The 23385-nt window shown below is 48.2% G+C and overlaps 1 protein-coding gene across 1 annotated transcript in view; it reads right to left on the reverse strand.

The window, feature by feature from the left end:
- Nucleotides 1-23385, reverse strand: part of UNC93A (unc-93 homolog A) — a 509693-nt gene that overhangs the window by 179518 nt on the left and 306790 nt on the right. The window contains 1 exon segment of the mRNA XM_075338216.1: nucleotides 3334-3462. Within this exon segment, the coding sequence (XP_075194331.1) occupies nucleotides 3334-3462 (129 nt within the window).

Genomic DNA, 23385 nt, shown 5'->3' on the forward strand with positions numbered 1-23385 from the left:
GGGCTGGGGGCATAAAAATCTGGTGTTGGGGCTGGGGGGCACACAGATCTGGTGACGGGGGGTGGCTGGAGGCATATAGCTCTGGTGAGGAGAGGGCTGCTGGGGCATACATATCTGGTGGGAGGGGGCTGGAGGCATACAGAGCTGGGGGGCATATAGATCTGGTGGGGTGGCTGGGGGGGTATACAAATCTGGTGTGGGGGCTGGGGGACATACAAATCTGGTGAGGGGGGTGGCTGGAGGCATATAGCTCTGGTGAGGAGAAGGCTGCTGGGGCATACATATCTGATGGGAGGGGGCTGGGGGCTGGAGGCATACAGAGCTGGGGTGTGCTCGGGGGCATATAGATCTGGTGGGGGGGCATACAGATATGGTGAGGGGGGTGACTGGAGGCATATAGCTCTGGTGAGGAGGGGGTTGGGGCATACAGCTCTGGGTAGGTGGGGGGGGGTTCACATACAGCATTCCTTGGTGTTGCAGCTCCTCTTCCTGCAGTCTCTTTATCTGTGGACAGAGCTCAGCATGTTGCTCGGTAGCTCCGCCCACAGATGCACTTCCGTACACAAACAGCCCAGCAGTGAGCAGTGAGTGCACGCTGAGCTGCAGATTTAAAGTGCCGGCAGCCAGAGTGCTGCTGCCGCCCACCCATAACAGCGGCAGCACAGAGCCAGAGCAGTGAAGCAGCGCTCGGCTCTGCTCATGTGCATTAGGAGGGGGAGAAAGTCAGACGGGGAGAGAGCAGGTGGGCGGAGCCACGGGCGGGACAAAAAGCCTCACGATTGTGACACCGGGACACCCGCTGAAATCCGGTACAGTCCCGCTGTATCCGGGATGGTTGGGCGGTATGGTCTAGGCACAAAACAGGACTTAGACCCGGCACGGAATGCAAGTACCTGTGCAAAGAGTCTTTTCGCACTAAGTGTGGGAGCATGCGCTGTATCCCGAAATGAAGAGTTAGCCTCAGGAATGGCACAGTCAGGCTGAGCATACTCACTAGGCGAAACACTGTAGTTAGGCTGCGGCAAATCGGCACACGCATGCGCACTAGCTGCCTCTCCACACTTACACGTGGAGGAGAAATTGCTCTTCGGGTGTGGACTTGGAGATGCGGTCTATGAACAGAAGGAAAAGCTAAAGGAAGCCTCACTTTCTATCCCTCCGAATTATCAAATGCAGCAATGAATTCCCTGAGTTTGCTGTAACATTAGCGTAGCAAAATGTGCATGAGGGTGTCATGCAGAGGTGCTGCAAATAGATTTGCACCAGTGGGACGCTAATGGAAGTCCAACAGTCACTTCTTGTATGCCACTAAATGGCAGCATTTTTTGCTATCATTATAGCTTATTAAAAACAGAGCAGGAGGGTGTCCTGCACATGTGCTAGAAATAGCTTGGCACCAGTGGGACAATAATAAAATACAACAGCCAGTTCTTGTATGCCACTAAATGGCAGCATTTTTTGCTATCATTATAGCTTATTAAAAACAGAGCAGGAGGGTGTCCTGCACAGGTGCTAGAAATAGCTTGGCACCAGTGGGACACTAATGGAAGTCCAACAGCCACGTTTAGGATGCCACTAAGTTCACTCAGTGTTTGCTAGTATAATGGCTTAGTAATAATGAGTTTGAGTGTACAATGCAGGCAGACGTGCTGCAAATATCTTTGCACTAGTGTGACAATACAGAAGTCCAACAGCCACGTTTAGGATGCCACTAAGTTCACTCAGTGTTTGCTAGTATATTGGCTTAGTTACAATGAGTTTGAGTGTGCAATGCAGGCAGACGTGCTGCAAATATCTTTGCACTAGTGGGACAATACAGAAGTCCAACAGCCACGTTTAGGATGCCACTAAGTTCACTCAGTGTTTGCTAGTATAATGGCTTAGCAACAATGAGTTTGAGTGTGCAAAGGGCAGGAGGGTACAGTGGCAGGGTTTTGGGTCTCTGGGTAGTGGAAAGGAAGCCTGCCTTTCTATCCCTCCTAATGGGGAAATGCAGCGAGGAAATCCCTGACCTTAGCTACACAGACGCTGTCATCTTGTGTAGCTGTTAAACTCTGTTTTCACGGACCTGTCACCTATGGCTCTGACCCTGCCGGTATTAGCCCTTAAAAGGACTGATAGAAACTTCTATCCCTATTCTGTACAGCGCTGTGTATAGAGCGTACACAGTAGTATCGGAGATAGGAGCTGCGCCAGCGGTGACTGACACCAAGGACGCAGAAGGCAGATAATGGCGTGCTGGAGGAAAATGTCCGTTTTATAATGCAGGGACATGTGACATGGACATCCTATCACACATGCCGTTGCTTCTCTGGCTAAAAGTCCACTTAGCTGTGTGTGTGTCTGGGATTGGCTGACATGCTGGCCCGCCCCACTACACGCGCGCGCGCTTAGGGAAGGAAGACAAGTAAAAAAAAAAAAATGTCGATCGCCATTATCCATACAGCAGTGATCTAATGCGCTGTTCCCGCACACTATACGGTGAAATTTCATAATAGTGTGAGTCACAGAGTGACTTACACTATTACAGCAGAAAGCCAGCTAGTAATTAGCTTGTCTTTTTGCTGCTAGAACCGTTCTCGAACGTATCTAGAACTATCGAGCTTTAGCAAAAAGCTCGAGTTCTAGTTCGATCTAGAACAGCCCCCAAAATCACTCGAGCCGCGAACTGGAGAACCTCGAACCGCGCTCAACTCTAGTCAATGGTGAATACTCGCAATGTAACGAAGTAACCCGAATGCCGTACTATTCGTGCGAGTAGCGCATAGTGCGGAATTCAGTTTACTCGTTACATTGCGAGTATTCCCCATTGACTTGCATTACACATGCTATTTGGAATGAATATGCGAGTATTAGACAGTTAGTACTCGTTACGAGTATCTCAAATGCGAGTATTTGCTCATCATTAACTGCAACCAATCACAGACACGAAGACTGTCAGTGGGCAGTGGAAGCAGTAAATATGCATGAAGCTAAATGAGCGGCCCCGGAAGAAGAGTGAATGGCCTGGAAGCAGTTACAGCTGCGGTGGAGACTCGGTAAGTATAGCGCGCTTGCTCTAATCCTCCTATCCCTTCTACCACCGGATTTTGGTCTCCATAGACTTATATAGTGACCAGAATCCGGCCAGATATCCTGGATCAATTCCGGAGTAGAACCAATTTATTTTATTTTTTGAGTCTGGTTAGTCCCGCCGATCCCTGATATCTGCGAGTTCGCTCATCACTAATCTAATACATGTTTTCTTGTTAAGAAACCAATTGAATGAAACACAAAGACATAAAACCATTCATAATGGTGTAGAAACAGTTTTGTCAATGTATAACTACATACCAGTATAGGATCCAAGAAGAATATAGATAACAGTGTTTGATGGCCGGCCAGATGTACTGTTTCCAGTTTGAGTGATATCAGCTGGGCAGTCACCTGCTCCACATATAGTTTGATTTGGAGTATCCAGACCTGAAAACAAGATTTCAAATATTTCATCTATTAAAGGTCTTGCATACAGAAATTTCTCTAAATATAGCCTATGATATACAGGATGAATGTCAAAGCAGAGATTTTCTGTTTTGAACCACCCTATATCTGCAAAAATGACCTAGTGTGTATATATTTCTTGACCATCCATTTGAATTTGATAATGAGTGGTTGCTTGGCTGCTCTAAAAATGGATATCAAGGATAGGCACTGTTTACGGGATCCCAAGAATTTCCTTGGCTTTGTCACTTTTACCCTTGTACAAGCATATAGTCTTACACTGGGATCCCTGAGTTGGAACTATGGAGTAAGCTGCCGGCTGATAGTTCAGACTGACAGGAATGGTCAGGTAGCCAGGTCACAAACCGGAAGGCAGTCAAGGTACAAAATCAGAAGACAGAAGAATAGTCTAAAAAAAAGTCTAGGTAAGTAACAGAACTAAACACTACTCGCGTGAACCCAGGATCTCTCTTCTTGGATATAACGCCTCCAATGCATATTGTATGCACCCTCTTACCACCTGAGAATCCAAAATTCTCTGCACCTCCAAGTTGTTGTCTTTGACTACCAGGGAAAGAGAGCATTTCTGACAATGTAAGCCAGCAAACGATGTAACTTGAAAAGGGACATATGAAATATATTATGTATTTTGAACAACATTATTTATTTTGAAAAACAGAAGACATTTCAGGCAGAAAGCTACAGCATTAATAACCACAATTATTTAAAGGGGAACAAACTTGGGACCCAGCTTGGCAGAAAAAACCTTACAATTAATATATTCCGTGGACAACTGTGACGCCCTGGACTATCAGGTCGTCACAGGGTATTGTGCAATCTGCTCTTCTGTGCAATATTCACCTCCTCCTTGGTTACGGGTTCCCAACTACACGGTGTTGCCTACATCAGCCAATTAAAGTCCTAGGAATACTCTGCACACACACCCACCAGACACACCAGTGGACGGCCTGAGTGGAATAGGGTCGCCCACTTGGGGGGTTGGTAAGGGAAGGTCAGGAGTGTCGGTTAGTTGAAGTAGGAAGTGGAAGTAGGAGGTTGAAGTGAGGAGTGGAAGGAGAGAGGAGTTCAGGAGCCGGGCTCCCTGGAAGCAACTGAGTGGCAGACAGTGTTCTGGACCTGGTAGGAGCTAGAACCCCGGTTGCAGGGGATCGTGACAAGGGGCACAGAACTGTCGAGGAGGACAGCCGGCGGCCTTATACCATCACCGGGCTGGGACCAGGGCACGACTGGGTACGTGGACCCTAGGTCAGGGAGTAGCTTCAGGCAACCTGACAATTGACCCGACGAGGACAGAGCCTTCAAGATCCGTTCTCCACCCGCTCCAAAATCGGGGTACTAGCGCAACGAGGGGGATAGGACTTTCCACTAAAACGGTCCAAAAAATCCCAAGCGTTAACCCTGAGAGCAAGCTCCCACAGTTAGTCACACTGGGGAGCGGGACCCAACTAGTTTCAGGCTACCGGGGCCAACCAAGAAGCGAACTAAGTGCCAGGGAAAAGGTCACAGATCATCAGGCAACACCATCGGGGATGGGACCCAAACTAGCTCACCTCAGCGGCAGCGGTGTCCAGAACTTTGGTTTATCCAGTTGTCGGTGTCAGCTTTTTGGACTGTGTGAGTATGAAAGTGTTCCCCTTGGTTCCCCACAACACTCCCCAATCACCATCACCAAGTCCCGGGGCAACCCCCTACCCGTGGAGGGGTCTAACACCTGGCTGCCCCACTCCATCGCCTCAGGTACTCCCAACTGCAGCGGTGGTACTCCACATTACCACACACCACGGGTGGCGTCACAAACTCTAAACACAATCCTTTGCAAAGAACCCCCCTTCATTTGAGCTTCCGCACGACCCCCGGGTCCGGACGCCTCTCGAGCCACCGCGGATCCGGATCCGAGCAGCCTGGCTGCTGACACTGTGGCGGCACAAAACCACACCTTATCCCCAACTTCATACCTTTAGAATGTCTCTTATTTGCAGCTGAGGTCTGACTACTCTGCACCTTTCTCAAGTTCTCACTGACTAAGTTATCCACAGATTTTTTGACTTCCAGCGTATTTGTCATGCCCCGACTCGTGGGTCCAACCCCTACTTACTAGGGATGGGCGATCCTGAACTGTAAAGATCGGGGATCGTACCAATCACATAGTGATCGTGTACACGAGCCAGATTATGAGCTTTCCTGAGAAGCTCGTGTTACAGATCAGGTCCAGAGACTAAAAAAAAAAAGAACATTATTAAAAAACATTATGATCATACTTACAGGTCCCGCGACGCGTCCTGCAGACTCTGTCTCCTGGCACTTCTGCTTCTGCATCCATCCGATCATTGCTATGCCGCTCGATAACCAGCACTGACTACTAAAGGACCTTCAATGACGTCATAGCAATGTGACCCAGTCACGTGTGAATGCTATATTGCCTCATTGGCTAAAGACTGGTCACATGACTATGAAGTCTCGAAGGTCCTGGTAACTGAACTTTGACAATCACTGTGCTAATGTTGCATCGGCATTCCCCCGTATGGCCGCACACTCTCCTGACAGGAGCGGTTGGTGCTCGTGTCCGGAGAGTGTCAGTCCATTCGGAGAGATGCCCATGCGAGACTGCAGGAGTCACATGTAAGTGGAACTCTGGCCTCAGTGACAGCCTGCATCTCACTCTATATAGCCGCTACTGTACAGAGTGATTTAGCAGAGTTGACATTGCTCATTGCTCTCTCTGCTTCTCACACTGTATAGACTGTCTGTACAGAGTGATGAAGCAGAGTTGACATTACTCTCTGTTATGATCTAGTAACCGTGGACGATCATGAAAAATCCCATTAATAAGGAAAAAACAAAACCACAACAGTAGTTGGAAACTAAGCTGACCGCAATCCCCTATCTATCAGACAACACAAGAAGTAGCAGTGGGATGTTCCTAACACACCTAGACACCTCGTCACTGCCTGAGAAACTTGCTACACCTCAAAGATAGAAATGAGGAATCCTAACTTGCCTCGGAGCAGTCCCCAAAGAAATAGCAAGCCCCCAACATGCAACAACGATGATGTAAGAAAACACAATACACAGAAAATATAGATTAGCAAAGGTGAGGCCCAACTTACTAGATACAACAGGACAAGAAAGATAACTGATTGTGTCCAGCAGCAAAAGTGGGCGCTACAAAGTATTAACTTAAAAGGCCAAATAATATTGCACGCCCCAATTTTCAGTTTATTATTTTTTAAAAAGTTTAAAATAAGCAATACATTTCATTCAACTTCACAATTGTGTCCCGATATAATTAATTTAACACAAGATGAAGTACGCCTACGTCTGAGTAAATTAAACATTGACAAATCCGCAGGGCCAGATGGCATTCATCCACGAATATTGAGGGAATTGAGCTCCGTAATCGACAGACCGCTGTATCTCATCTTTTTAGACTCACTTGTAACAGGGTTGGTGCCTCAGGATTGGAGGATTGCTGATGTGGTACCGATATTTAAGAAAGGTAAGAGGGTAGATCCAGGCAACTACCGTCCAGTAAGCCTGACATCAGTAGTATGCAAAGTTTTTGAGGGCATTTTAAGGGATGACATGCAAAAATATATTGCAGAAAATAATATGATAACTGACAAACAGCATGGATTCATGAAAGATAAGTCGTGTCTAACCAACCTGTTGGGGTTCTATGAGGGGGTAAGTGCAAACCTGGATATTGGTAATGCAGCTGATGTGATTTATTTGGACTTTGCAAAGGCATTTGATACTGTACCACATAATAGCCTTATACTAAAGCTCCAGAAGCAAGGACTAGGGGACACAATATGCAACTGGGTAAGGAATTGGCTAAAAGATAGGAAACAAAGAGTAGTCATAAATGCTACATTCTCTAAATGGGCTATAGTCAGCAGTGGGGTGCCGCAGGGATCTGTGCTAGGACCAATTCTTTTTACTCTCTATATTAATGACCTTGTGGATGGGATTGATAGTACAGTGTCAGTCTTTGCCGATGACACCAAACTATGTAGGATATTAAAAACTGACCTGGATAGTACAATATTACAAAAAGATCTGGATAAGATGTCAGAATGGGCAGATACTTGGCAAATGAGATTTAATGTTGATAAATGTAAAGTAATGCACCTAGGACGGAGTAATCCTATAGCTGCGTATACATTAAATGGAAGTAAACTCGGGACTACAGAACAGGAGAAGGACTTGGGTATTCTCATTACAAATAAGCTGAGCAGCAGCACTCAATGTCAGGCAGCAGCTGCTAAAGCAAACAAGATTCTAGGGTGTATAAAAAGAGAGATTAGATCCCGTGATCCCAACGTATTGTTACCCATCTATAAATCACTTGTAAGGCCACATCTGGAATACGGGATCCAGTTTTGGGCTCCACATTTTAAAAAGGACATTCAGAAGTTAGAGTCAGTTCAAAGGCGGGCAACTAGACTATTACAAGGAATGGAAGGCCTCCCATATGATGGCAGATTGAAAAAGTTAGATATGTTTAGCTTAGAAAAAAGACGTCTCAGAGGAGATCTCATTTATATGTATAAATACATGTGTGGTCAATATAAAGGACTGGCACATAACTTATTTCTTCCGAAAACAATACTAAGGACCAGGGGGCACTCACTGCGAGTGGAAGAAAAGCGATTCCGACACCTAAATAGGAAAGGGTTCTTTACAGTTAGAGCGGTCAGACTGTGGAATGCCCTACCACAAGAGGTAGTAATGGCAGATACTATAACAGCTTTTAAAAAAGGGCTGGATGATTTCCTCAGTACACAAAACATTGTTGGTTATAAATGACTTAGTGACTAAATGTACAACTGGTGGAGGAAGGTTGAACTAGATGGACCTAGGTCTTTTTTCAACCTAAGTAACTATGTAACTATGTAACTATGTAACTATGTCCCACTTGTTGTTAATTCTTCACCATAAAATTTAAATTTTTATCTTTGTTTGAAGCCTGAAATGTGGTAAAAGGTTGAGAAAATCAAGGGGGGTGAATACTTTCACAAGGCACTGTATTTCTTCAACAAAGACTTATGAAAAACATTGTGAATTTTAAAAGACTCAGGAAGAGCCAAACAAAAAGATACAGGATTAATAATCTCTGAAATCTTATAAGGCCCAATAAATCTTGACTTAAATTTAGGAGAAGAAACTCTCATAGGAATATTTTTGGAGGACAACCAAACCATGTTCCCCACTTTAAGTCGGGGACCAACAGTCCTATGCCGGTTGGCAAACCTCCTAGGACTGAAACAATTTGTCCACTGTCTGACCCCAAATCTGCTGCATTCTCTCCACCACAGAATCAACTCCCGGACAGGCAGAAGCCTCAACCTGCCCTGAAGAAAACCTGGGATGAAACCCAAAATTGCAAAAAAAACAGAGACATCAAAGAAGCAGAGCTAGCCCTATTATTGAGAGCAAACGCTGCCAATGGCAAAAACGAAACCCAGTTATCCTGATACGCAGATACAAAACACCTCAAATAGGTTTCCAAGGTCTGGTTTTCTCCCTCAGTCTGACCATTGGTCTGAGGATGAAACGCAGAAGAGAAAGACAACTCAATTCCTAATTTAGAACAAAATGCTCTCCAAAATTTGGACACAAACTGAACTACTCTGTCTAACACAATATTCTCAGGAATACCATGTAAACGAACGACCTGTTGAAAAAACAAGGGCACCATCTCTGATGAAGTTGGCAACGGTACCAAACGGTAAAAGGCAATGGTACCAAATGGACCATCTTAGAAAATCTATCACAAATAACCCAAATAACAGTCATCCTCTGAGAGACAGTAAGATCAAAAATAAAATCCATAGCGTTATGAGTCCAAGGTCTCTTAGGTACAGGCAATGGCAATAACTACCCACTAGAACGTGAACAACAAGGCTTGGATCTAGAACATACCCCACAAGATTGCATAAAACTCCTGACAGCCCGAGATAAAGAAGGCCACCAAAAACAGCTACTCACTAGATCCCTAGTAATAAAAATCCCAGGATGACCAGCCAAAATGGAACAATGAATCTCGGACATAACTCTACTCCTCCATTGCTCAGGAACATAGGAACATTTCAGGAACATTTCAGGTTTCTCCCCCTGAAATCTCTCAAGTGCTAACCTCAAATCGGGGCGAAATGGCGGAGAGGACCACACCATCTGCAAAATCGAAATGCGTAAAAAATAAAGCCCACCTGGCTGGCCTAGGATTCAGTCTCTTGGCAGATTCAAGGTAGGTCAGATTCTTATGATCAGTGAGCACCACAATTTGATGTCTAGCCCCCTCTAACCAATGTCTCCATTCTTCAAAAGCCCACTTCATAGCCAATAAGTCCCCATTACCCACATCATAGTTTCGTTCAGATGGAGCAAATTTCCGAGAGAAGAAGGCGCAAGGCTTCAGTTTGAAAGTTATAGGATCTCTTTGAGACAAAACAGCTCCTGCTCCAATCTCTGAGGCATCTATCTCCACTTGAAACGGAAGAGAAAAATCAGGTTGCTGCAGGACTGGGGCAGAAGTGAACCTCTTTTTAAGCTCTCAACATCAGCTCCCTTTTTGGTCAAATCCATCCAAGGCTTAACAATACTAGAAAAAATTGCCTATAAATTTACAGTAGAAATTTGCAAAACCCAAAAATTTCTGAAGGGATTTCAAAGTAGTAGGCTGAACCCAGGCATAAATGGCCTGAACCTTGATCGGATCCATTTCAATAGAAGATGGGGACAAAAAACCCAAAAAGGAAATTGTTTGTACGCCAAAGAGACATTTTGACCCCTTAACGTACAATGCATTGTTCTTAAGAACCTGAAAAACAGTCCGAACTTGCTCAACATGAGAGTCCCAATCATCAGAAAAAAATCTAAATATCATCCAAATAGACGATCAGAAATTTACCAGTTAGTTCCTGGAAAATATGATTCATGAATGACTGGAAGACGGAGGGGGCATTAGTGAGCCCAAAAGGCATCACTAGGTACTCAAAATGCCCCTCAGGGGTATTAAAAGCAGTCTTCCATTCATCCCCCTCCTTGATTCGAATGAGATTGTACGCCCCTTAAGATCAAGTTTAGTAAACCATTTAGCCCCCTTAACTCTGGAAAACAGATCTGACATCAGGGGCAAAGGATACTGATATTTAAGAGTGATTTTATAGGAGGCGATAGTAAATACAAGGTCTCAATGACTCATCCTTCTTGGACACAAAGAAAAAAACGGCACGCAGGGGTGAAGATGATGGTCTAATATGACCTTTTGCCAATGACTTCTTAATAGAAGTTCGCATAGCATCATGTTCGAGCACATACAAATTGAAAATCCATCCCTTAGGAAATTTGCAACCTGGCACTAAGGGATACTTTGCATGCTGCGACATCGCTAGCCGATGATAGCGATGCTGAGCACGATAGTATCCGCCCCGTCGCACATGCGATATCTTGTGTTAGCTGCCGTAGCATAGGAGCATGCAAAGGTACCATAGGAAAACCACATCGCTCAGCAAACCTAAAATCCATCAACTTCAGGGCAGCTCCTGAATCAATAAAAGCCATAGCCGAAAATGATGATAGGGAACAGATCAAAGAAACTGACAAAAGAAACTTAGACTGTATACCGCCCAAAGTAAACGAATGGGCAAATCGTTTCTTGCACTTAGGGCAGACAGAAATCGTATGATAGGCGTCTCCACAGAAGAAACATAGCTTATTACGCCATCTAAAATCCTGCCGTTCCGCCCTGGAAAGGACCCTATTACACTGCATAGGCTCTGGAGACTGCTCTGAGAGCGACACTTCTGCTCAATCTGAATGGCCAATGACAGAGTCATTGAGACCAGAGGGGAAAGGAAAGACCACCATAACATCCTTTACAGGCTCTGCCAACCCCTTCCGAAAGAGCCGCAAGCACTGCATCATTCCACTCAGTAAGGACTGCCCACTTACGAAATTTCTGACAATATGCTTCTGCAGGTTCCTGACCCTGGATCAAAGCCAATAAAGTTTTCTCGGCTTGATCAATAGAATTAGGTTCATCATATAACAACCCCAGACCCTGAAAAAAAAAATTCCACATCAGCAAGAGCAGGATCTTCAGGCGCCAGGGAAAAGGCCCAATCCTGGGTGTCACCACGCAGCAAAGAGATGACAATCTGAACTTGCTGCCTGGAAGACCCTGAGGATCTTGGTTTCAAGGCAAAAAATAACCTACAATTGTTCTTGAAGTTCAAAAATTTAGACTGATCTACAGAGAACAAATCAGGTAAAGGTATCTTAGGTTCTACAGCAGGTGTCTGGGCAAGATAAATCGGATATATCCTTAACCTGAGACGTAAGCTGATCAACTTGCTCAGCTAATTGTGTAACCTCCATAAAAGCACAATATCATCCATGGCACCCAGAGATAAAGAGGAAAAAACACACAAAAAAAAATTCTGACCCTTTTTTTTTTCTTCTTTTGAGTATCCTGGAATCTTAGGTGCGGCCGCTGCTACTGGTATGATTCAGGGACCGAGGAGGATCAAAAACCCAAAAAGGTAACCAGAGTGGCTGAAACCTTAATGAACTGCAGACCTAATCCTGACATACAACTAGAAGTAGCCGTGGGATGAGTCTACGATAACCAAGTCGTCTCAACACAGCCGGAGAACTAAATATTCTTACAGATAGAAATATACAGACACTCAGCAGGGAATGATCCAATTCCATCAGGAACTCCACACAGGCAAAATAGGAATCAAGCAATAGTATCAAAACAGAAAAAACAACAAGAAAGTGAAAACAATAAGCAGAGGTACAAAGACCAACTTATCTTGAGAGGAATTCTTGTAGAGAACAGGGCTGGTTTCAGAATGTCCTCAACACACAGGAAATCAATTGAGCACTGGCAAGTAACAGGAGAAAACTACTCAGTTCTATAGTCCCAATCTGAAAGGCCTGATTGCCAGTCCTTTACAGGTGTGTGGCTCTCATTCCACAAATCAACTGCACCGCCAGCACTGACCAAAAGAGGGAGCCCCAAACTGGAAAATGTATTCACAACACTCTCCTACCGTGAAAAGCTTCAAGAGGAACCTGAAGACCCACCTTTTCCGACAAGCCTACTGTTACGGGGGGACCAGCAGATTAGGACCAGGGGTATATATCCCAATCGCCAGTCGGGGCCCACCGTGCTCCAAATGGTAATGGAGCTGCTGGCACCCTGTGGGTTAGGCGGAGACTATAGAGCTGGATGGCTCTGAGATAACTCAAGAAACCGGTCACGTGTGTAGGGACACGTCAGACCGGACAACAACCCAGTTAGTGTTTCGGTGGAGCGGACGCTACTCCGACCACGTGTGTAACAACACGTCAAGCCAGATGGTAACCAGTTAGCGTTGACCGAGAAGACCGCTGCGACAGCGCCCTGTCGGCCACGTGTGTTAAGACACGTCAGGCCGAGCGGTCCTCCGATTAGCGTTTCTGGCCACCACTCGACTGGCCACGTGTGTAAAGGACACGTCAGACCAGGTAGTCACACCAGTAGCATTTGACTGGGAAGCCGAGGAGGATAATACGGTTCACACACCCAATCCAGGAACACCCTGTTAACTTCACAGGGGTTCTGGGGTGCGCTGTCCGTGCGCGTAGAGGGCACAACCGGACAGGTGGCGCATCAGGTACACTGTCCGTGTGCGTAGAGGGCACTCTCGGACAGGTGACGCAACAGGTATTCTGTCCGTGTGCGTAGGAGGCACAACTGAACAGGTGACGCAGCAGCCGCAGCACAGTTAACGCCACTGGACTGCTCTAGCACAACAGGAACGGTAGCAAGGAAGCATGGCGCCTGACCCACGAATCTTGGCGTGACAGGCACCGTTCGCCTAGCCCTACCTACCGCTTCCAACAAGGCTTATGCCACCAAGAACTCTAAATGAAGACTGCGCACCACCATGTTGTGTCCAGCCCCTTTTATAACCTGGGTCCACCCCAAACCCAGGGTGGAACCACCAAGGTCCAATAGCAGAGTACCATGTCATCAGTGACGTCACATGCGACCTATCCGGAACCGCCATGTCATTGATGACCTCATGGCAGCCACGCCCCAAACACTTCACCAGTCATCGTCTGACAACCAATGGTGAGGTGCCAGATCATAGGGGCGGGCCTCTGCGAGCCAGTCCGGAGTTGCCACGTCATCAGGACACCTGACACCCTCTGCCCTATCAGGGCCTGCCACCTCACGGACATGCTCAGTGAGATCCTTACCGGACCTAGCCTCTGATGCACTAAGTGCCTGGGTATGCTCAGTAGCCTGAGCAACAGGCTCAGAAAGCAGACTATTAGTTTGAGCATGCTCAGTAGGCACATCCCAGAACTTAGACACAGCACGAAGTCCAAGTACCTGTGCAAAGAGGCTGTTAGGGTTAATTGTGGGAGCATGCTCAATAGCCTGAACTGAGGACTTAGTCTCAGACATAACACAATCAGGCTGAGCATGCTCACTAGGCAAAACACCGGGCTTAGACTCTGGCTGGGGTAAATCAGCGCACGCATGCGCAATAGCCGCCTCTCCACACTTAGATGTGGTGGAAGGAGCAGCCAACTGGACAACCCGAGGCACGGACAAGAACGGCAGCCAGCGCCTGGGCGCAACAGGAACCGCAGCAGGCTGCTTGCGGCTATGGCGGCGCCGGTTCGTAACAACTACAACCTAAATAACCCTCAGTCCAGTACACCCAGAACTGTATTTACCAATAGGCACCCGTGGTCCCATGCCTGGGGCGGTGCGTTGCGGGGCGCAGCACTTTCTGACAGCATAAAAAAAATTATTGTTTTTTTACAGCAAAAAAAATATATATATTTTTTTACATCCTCCCCCCCTCGCTAGACAGTCTACTGAATCCGTTGTGTTTTCAGAGGGGGGGTATGGGAGAGGCGCACCTCTATTTATTTATATCCGCATCTTTAAGATGCGAATACAAATAATACTCTCCGGGCGTCGGGCACAAGGAGCTGATTGACCCCGGAAGTACCAGTGCCTGCACTTCTGGGGTCAGAGGCGCATGCACCAATCAGCTCCCTGCTCCGTGCTGCAGCGTCCATTGCAGACGACACACGCCGCGGAGGAGGAGGCGGCTGACGCTGAAGCCAGAAGAGGATTCTCACCGGAGCAGGAGGAGGAGAAAGAGCGTGGCGGGCATCGGAGCAGGTATGCACTCACAGAGCTGAAGATTCGTGGGCAAGGTGGAAGTGTCGCTAAGGCTACAGACTGGGAATGGGGGGGAGAATAATGCTATATAGACGGCGGGATGGGGTAAAGAAAGGCTAATACTAAAGACTGCAGGAAGGAGGGATAGAGGCTAATACTAAAGACTGCAGGAAGGAGGGATAGAGGCTAATACTAAAGACTGCAGGGGGGAGGGATAGAGGCTAATACTAAAGACTGCAGGGGGGAGGGAAAGTGGCTAATACTAGAGACTGCAGGGGGGAGGGAAAGAGGCTAATACTAGAGACTGCAGGGGGAGGGAAAGTAATACTAGAGACTGCAGGGGGGAGGGAAAGAGTGATACTAGAGACTGCAGGGGGGAGGGAAAGAGTAATATTAGAGACTGCAGGGGGGATGGAAAGAGAGTAATAATAGAGACTGCAGGGGGAGGGAAATTGAGTAATACTAGAGACTGCAGGGGGGAGGGAAAGAGGCTAGGGAGGGAAAGAGGCTAATACTAGAGACTGCAGGGAGGAGGGAAAGAGAGTAATACTAGAGACTGCAGGGGGGAGGGAAAGAAAGTAATACTAGAGACTGCAGGGGGAAGGGAAAGAGGCTCATACTAGAGATTGCAGGGGGGAGTGAAAGAGGCTCATTCTAGAGACTCCAGGGGGGAGGGAAAGAAAGGGTGGCACTAGAGACTGGAGGGGAAGAAAGGCTAATAAAAGAGACTGGATGGGAGGAAGGGAAGAAAGGCTAATATCAGAGACTGAAGGGGGGAGGGGAAGAAAGGCTAATACTAGAGACTGGAGGGGGAAGGGGAAAAGAGGCTAATACTAGAGACTGGAGGGGGGAGGAGGGGAAGGGAGGGCCTATTTCTGTAGAGGGGGGTAAGAGGGCCTATGGCTGTGGAGGGGGGGTAAGAGGGCCTATAGCTGTAAAGGGGGGGAAGAGGGCCTATTGCTGTAGAAGGGTGATAAGAGGGCCTATTGCTGTAGAGGGGGGGTAAGAGGGCCTGTTGCTGTAGAAAGGGGGTAAGAGGGACTATTGCTGTACAGGGGGGGTAAAAGGGCCTATTGCTGTAGAGGGGGCTAAAGGGCCTATTGCTGTAGATGGGGGAGTAAGGGCACCTATTGCTGTAGAAGGAGGGTAAGGATGCCTACTGCTGTTGAGGGAGGGTAATGGGGCTTATTGCTGTAGAGGGGATTAGGGAGACTATTGCTGTAGAGGGGGGTTAGGGGGCCTATTGCTGTAGAGGGGGGGTTTAAGGTGTACAGAGTGAGAAAGTGCAAGGGACAAAATCGATGGGGAAAAGTAAGGACTCAGTATGGAGAGGGTGGGGGCAACATGGGGAGCTCATTATGGAGAAGGGACAGCATGATGATTCAATATGGGGAGGGGCAGTATGAAGACTCAGTATGGAAAGGGGGCAGCATGGGTGGGCTCGGTATGGAGGGGAGCAATGAAGGGGACTCAGTATGAAAAATAGGATAGTGTGATAGCGTGAGGTAGCTTGATGGTCTCAGTATGATAAGTGGGGCAGTGTGGAGGTCTCATGGAAAAGAGGCAAGCAGCATTGTGAGCTCATTATGGAGAAGGGGCAGCATGGGAGGGTCACTATGGAGAGGGATAGTGTGAGGGCTCAGAATGGACAGGGGCAGCATACATGGAACATTGTGTGGACAGTGTGCAGATCATGAATCATAATTTAGGAAGGTGTGGTGGGTATAATTTATAAGGGTGGACTATATGGTGTTTTTGCTTATTAGTGGGCAGTGTGACATTCATAGTACACAAGGGCAGACAGTGTGGCGGTCATAGTCCACAAGGGAGGACAGTGTAGTGGGAATATTTTATAGGAAAGGATAGTGTGGAGGCCATGTACTATAAGAGGCACAGTGTGGAGTAATATTTATTTACAGGGAGCACAGTGAGGAGCAATATTTTTTCATGGGCACAGCACAGGGCTCATTTAAGGCACAGCATTAATTCAGGAACATTGTGATGACACTTATTTTTCAGGGCACAATGCCAGGATGTGTTGCAGAAGACTGGAGAAGAGGGAAGTCTGCAGAGACGAGCTGTGGATGTGACATTATTATGGAGTCAGGGACATAAAAAAACAGCGATCAGTGAGTGAATGATCACAGACCTTACAGTAAACTAACATTTACACAGGTTTAGGGGAAAAAAATGACTGGAGTGCTTCTGTAATATTTGCAGAAAAATCTACCTTTTATTTAATATGTAAATGAGGGCGCATTGGTGCAGCGTTTATAAATTTCTGCTCACCATGAATTGCTGCAGAGATCCCTCCTGTTCCAAGTCTGCAGTCATCTGCCGGTCAGGTGTGTCCAATGATTTCCCAAAAAAAGTTCCAATGCTGCAATTCGGGAATCCATAAAAATTCTTTTATTTAGTCTAAGTATTAAAACATCAGATGAGTCTATACAGGCATGTACATTATACTGGCATGTACAGACTCATATGATGTTTTAATTGTACTTGGAAGAAATAAAATAATTTTTATGGATTCCTGAATTGCAGTTTGGAACTTTTTTTTGGGAAACTTCGGTGTACTGTTGGTGTGGTCTTTGCTCCGGTGCACCATTGGTGTGGTCTTTGCTTCGGTGCACGGTTGGTGTGCTCTTTGCTTCGGTGCACGGTTGGCGTGCTCTTTGCTTCGGTGCATGGTTGGCGTGGTCTTTGCTTCGGTGCACCGTTGGTGTGGTCTTTGCTTCGGTGCACCATTGGCGTGCTGTTTGCTTCGGTGCACCGTTACACCCTCGTATTTGTATTTTAAAGTCTTTAGTCTGTATTGACAGCGCTCCATTAGTAAACGTGAGTGCTGTCTAAAATCAGCTTGCATGTCTGATTTTACCATGCAGGAGAGACAGAAAATTTCAGGCTCACTGCTAGTGCTGGATCTTGTAGGGAAACAAACTAATGGATATATATATATATATATATATATATATATATATATATATATATATATATATATAAATCCCCAGCACACAAAATGAAGATAGAGGACACATTATGAATGCAAGTGACTTTTATTTTGATGGACTGCAAAAAGGTGGACCTCGACTAATGCAATACCCCAACGTTTCGGCTTTTATGCCTTTTTCAAGGTAGTTGTCTGTAAAGGTTTAAAAATAGTGTAAGTATATACAGGTAAGGTGAGCCCAGGCAACGCTGGATGAGCAGTGTATTGGCAGCAGCGGCGGTGATGGAATGAGTGGGGAGCACCATTTTATAGGAGGTGAGGCAGGGAGCGTCACTTCATGTATTACATGTTAGTACGTGCCTGTGGGATCCCTGGGCTCACCTTGCAGGTACCTGTTCTGTGCCACTTTCTCTGGTGCTCTTTTGCTTCTTTCCCTAATGATTCTTAACTGTCTCCTGCTTCCCTTAAGCTGGTGTCACACACAGCGACAACGACAACGACGTCGCTGCTACGTCCCCATTTTCTGTGACGTTGCAGCGACGTCCCGTCGCTGTCGCTGTGTGTGACATCCAGCAACGACCTGGCCCCTGCTGTGAGGTCGCCGGTCGTTGCTGAATGTCCAGCTTCATTTTTTGGTCGTCACTCTCCCGCTGTGACACACACATCGCTGTGTGTGACAGCGAGAGAGCGACGAAATGAAGCGAGCAGGAGCCGGCACTGGCAGCTGCGGTAAGCTGTAACCAGCGTAAACATCGGGTAACCAAGGGAAGACCTTTCCCTGGTTACCCGATGTTTACGCTGGTTACCAGCCTCCGCCGCTCTTGCTGCCAGTGCCGGCTCCTGCACTGTGACATGTGGCTGCAGTATGCATCGGGTAATTAACCCGATGTATACTGTAGCAAGGAGAGCAAGGAGCCAGCGCTAAGCAGTGCGCGCGGCTCCCTGCTCTCTGAACTGTGACATGTAGCTGCAGCACACATCGGGTTAATTAACCCGATGTGTACTGTAGGAGAGCAAGAAGCCAGCGCTAAGCGCGGCTCCCTGCTCTCTGAACATGTAGCACAGCGACGTTATGATCGCTGCTTCTGCTGTGTTTGACAGCTAAGCAGCGATCATAACAGCGACTTACAAGGTCGCTGTTACGTCACCGAAAATGGTGACGTAACAGCGACGTCGTTGTCGCTGTCGTTTAGTGTGAACCCAGCTTTACAGGCGCTTTCTCACCTCCCATACCTGTCTCATTGTTCATTCACCACTGTGGTATGTATTTTCATTCTGCCTTACTCCTAACAGCTTGTGACATCTCTTGACTTATATACAACCGCCTGATTGACATAGGACTAGTGTATCACTGTTATTATTACTGTATTCATTGTGTTATAATGCAGTCCCTTCCTCCCATGTATATATAACCACTATGATATACACTCTCCTGCATTTGATATACGGTTCTACGTTTCATTGTGCAGCTTGCCCGTTACTTATCGTTGTTTCCCTCTCTCAGTATCTATTGTTGGTACATTATATTAATCAATATTTTTCTCATACGTCATTAGACTGCCTACTGCAAAATGTGATGATCCTTGCTTCCACTTCTATGATACTGTCGTCCTAAGTGAACCCGCGCTGCCTTGATTTTGCCCATGACGTACGTGTACTATACTTGTATATAACCTCTGTAAATTTTTGTATATATTATGTGTATTTCACCTGTATATACTTACACTACTTTTAAACCTTTACAGGCAACTACCTTGAAAAAGGCATAAAAGCCGAAACGTTGGGGTGTTGCATTAGTCGAGGTCCGCCTTTTTGCAGTCCGTCAAAATAAAAGTCACTTGCATTCATAATTTGTCCTCTATCTTCATTCCATGATTTTACCATGCTGTCAATCAACACCAGGGAATGTCTTTCATATGCAACTAGAAAGGCATTAAGGTGCACCGAAGTCCACTCATTTGCATATTAAAAATAGATTTTGAAGTAAATATCAAAGGAGCTGTCCAGTGTAGAATGACAAGTCTGCAGTCACTCTGTGTATGTCACTCTGTGAAAGTGCAGATTTGTAAATCCTCCCAGTGCACTCACTGTGTGCTACAAGGATTCTCCAGAGTCTGCGCCAGGAATGGCGCTCAAGTATGCGATATGCAGGCTCCCCGCTAGAACCTTTCTAGGGGATGCAGCCTTGTTCCACACAAGTGCATTAAGTGAGGCTGTACTCACTAGATGAGTTCTGACCGGGAGTCTGCATATTACATACTTGACCGCCGTAAGTGTGCTGGGAGGATTCACAGGTCTGCAGTCATAGAGGAAATGTTCATGTATGTAAACAGAAAAATAATTTTGCATACAAGCATTTTGCTAGTGCATTGGGTGATCTGACAGCCGGTTTAGTTACACCAGTAATCAGTTTCTGATTATTGGCAGCATTGTAAATGCACCTCAGAGTAACTAAACTTTTAGGAGAATTTTTTTTTATGTTTTAAACCCAATATAATTCTGAGCAGATCGGTGGGGAATCTGGTCCAGAGACCCCCCACAACAGCTGAAAAGTCTTTTTAGTAGAGAGCACAGAGCAAATGCAGGTGAAAGTCATAGTCCTGTCTCCTGGGCTGTGTACTTCTAAGGGGTCTTTTGCACAATCTATGGGGGTCTCAGGACCCAGACCCACAAGAATGTGCTCAGATTTAATGGACCTAAAACCAGGGCTGTATTTTGCCTTCATGCTGCCCTAGGCACTTTAAGTGGTCGCGCCCCTTAGTGACAACGTAAAACTGAGTTTTCGCACACGACATCTGTTTAAGGCAGATCTACTCTGTAGCACACTTTAAAAAGTATCAATAAGAAACGAACCCCCCCCCCAATGGGAATCACCACAGGCACATCAAAACATAGCATGAGTATAAAATATTCCCACCACATCGTCCCCACTTATATACTGTGACTGTGACACTGCCCCTAATAAACACCACACTGCCCTCCCTTATAAACTACTGTATATGCACCACACCTTCCTCGATTATGAAATATGATCTGTACATTGTGAGGAGGGAGCAGCATGATGTGAGGACAATGTCCCATGCATGCTGCCCCCTCCTCACAATGTCCCATGCATGCTGCCCCCTCCTCACAATGTCCCATGCATGCTGCTCCCTCGTCACAATGTCCCATGCATGCTGCTCCCTCCTCACAATGTCCCATGCTTGCTGCCCCCTCCTCACAATGTCCCATGCATGCTGCCCCCTCCTCACAATGTCCCATGAATGCTGCCCCCTCCTCACAATGTCCCATGAATGCTGCCCCCTCCTCACAATGTCCCATGCATGCTGCCCCCTCCTCACAATGTCCCATGCATGCTGCTCCCTCCTCACAATGTCCCTTGCATGCTGCCCCCTCCTCACAATGTCCCTTGCATGCTGCCCCCTCCTCACAATGTCCCATGCATGCTGCCCCCTCCTCACAATGTCCCATGCATGCTGCCCCCTCCTCACAATGTCCCATGCATGCTGCCCCCTCCTCACAATGTCCCATGCATGCTTCTCTCTCCTCACAATGTCCCATGCATGCTGCCCCCTCTTCACAATGTCCCATGCATGCTGCTCCCTCCTCACAATGTCCCATGCATGCTGCCCCTCCTCACAATGTCCCATGCATGCTGCTCCCTCCTCACAATGTCCCATGAATGCTGCTCCCTCCTCACAATGTCTCATGCATGCTGCCCCCTCCTCACAATGTCTCATGTATGCTGCTCCCGCCTCACAATGTCCCATGCATGCTGCTCCCTCCTCACAATGTCCCATGCATGCTGCTCCCTCCGCACAATGTCTCATGCTTGATGCTCCCTCCTCACAATGTCCCATGCATGCTGCTCCTTCCTCACAATGTCCCATGCATGCTGCTCCCTCCTCACAATGTCTCATGCATGCTGCCCCCTCCTCAGTGTCCCATGCATGCTGCCCCCTTCTCACAATGTCCCATGCATGCTGCCCCCTCCTCACAATGTCTCATGCATGCTGCCCCCTCCTCAGTGTCCCATGCATGCTGCCCCCTTCTCACAATGTCCCATGCATGCTGTCCCTCTCCATGAGCTCCTAATGCTGCCTTCCTCTTTTCCATAATGAGACCTTCATGTTGCCCCACTCATGCTAAGACCACCACACTAACGCTTATGCTGAGACCCCCCCCCACACACACTACCTCACTCTTGATATTGACTCCCCTACATTGCTCCACTCCATACTGATCCCATACATGCTGCCCCTTCTTCACAATGAGCTCCCAATGCTGCCCCCTCTTATTCTGAGTCCTTACACTCCCCCCACCCAATCGATTTTGTCATTGCACTATCCCTCATCCCTTGTCCTCTGTCTCTAGCATTAGCCCCTCTCTCCCACTCCCCCAACATCAGCCTCTCTCCCCCAGCATCAGCATCTATCTTCCCTCAGCATCAGCCTCTCTTCCCCAGTCTCAGCCTTTGCCTCCCCCCAGCCTCAGCCTACCCCAGTCTCCGCCTCAGCCTCCCTCCAGTCTCAGCCTCAGCCTCCCTCAAGTCTCAGCCTCAGCCTCCCTCCAGTCTCAGCCTCAGCCTCCCTCCAGTCTCTCCCCAGTCTCAGCCTCTGCCTCCCTCCAGTCTCAGCCTCTGTCTCCCTCCAGTCTCAGCCTCTGCCTCCCTCCAGCCTCCCCCCAGTCTCTGCCTTTGCCTCCCTCCAGCCTCCCCCCAGTCTCTGCCTCTGCCTCCCTCCAGCCTCCCCCCAGTCTCTGCCTCTGCCTCCCTCCAGCCTCCCCCCAGTCTCAGCCTCTGCCTCTCTCCAGCCTCCCCCCAGTCTCAGCCTCTGCCTCCCTCCAGCCTCCCCCCAGTCTCAGCCTCAGCCTCCCTCCAGTCTCTCCCCAGTCTCAGCCTCTGCCTCCCTCCAGTCTCAGCCTCTGTCTCCCTCCAGTCTCAGCCTCTGCCTCCCTCCAGCCTCCCCCCAGTCTCTGCCTTTGCCTCCCTCCAGCCTCCCCCCAGTCTCTGCCTCTGCCTCCCTCCAGCCTCCCCCCAGTCTCTGCCTCTGCCTCCCTCCAGCCTCCCCCCAGTCTCAGCCTCTGCCTCCCTCCAGCCTCCCCCCAGTCTCTGCCTCTGCCTCCCTCCAGCCTCCCCCCAGTCTCTGCCTCTGCCTCCCTCCAGCCTCCCCCAGTCTCAGCCTCTGCCTCCCTCCAGCCTCCCCACAGTCTCAGCCTCTGCCTCCCTCCAGTCTCCCCCCAGTCTCAGCCTCTGCCTCCCTCCAGTCTCAGCCTCTGCCTCCCTCCAGTCTCTGCCTCTGCCTCCCTCCAGCCTCCCCCCCAGTCTCTGCCTCTGCCTCCCTCCAGCCTCCCCCCAGTCTCAGCCTCTGCCTCCCTCCAGCCTCCCGCCAGTCTCTGCCTCCCTCCAGCCTCCCCCCAGTCTCTGCCTCTGCCTCCCTCCAGCCTCCCCACAGTCTCAGCCTCTGCCTCCCTCCAGTCTCCCCCCAGTCTCAGCCTCTGCCTCCCTCCAGCCTCCCCCCAGTCTCTGCCTCTGCCTCCCTCCAGCCTCCCCCCAGTCTCAGCCTCTGCCTCTCTCCAGCCTCCCCCCAGTTTCAGCCTCTGCCTCCCTCCAGCCTCCCCCCAGTCTCTGCCTCCCTCCAGCCTCCCCCCAGTCTCTGCCTCTGCCTCCATCCAGCCTCCCCCAGTCTTAGCCTCTGCCTCCCTCCAGCCTCCCCACAGTCTCAGCCTCTGCCTC

The sequence above is a fragment of the Anomaloglossus baeobatrachus genome, chromosome 3 (assembly GCF_048569485.1).
Source record: "Anomaloglossus baeobatrachus isolate aAnoBae1 chromosome 3, aAnoBae1.hap1, whole genome shotgun sequence".
Classification (NCBI taxonomy): Eukaryota; Metazoa; Chordata; class Amphibia; order Anura; family Aromobatidae; genus Anomaloglossus; species Anomaloglossus baeobatrachus.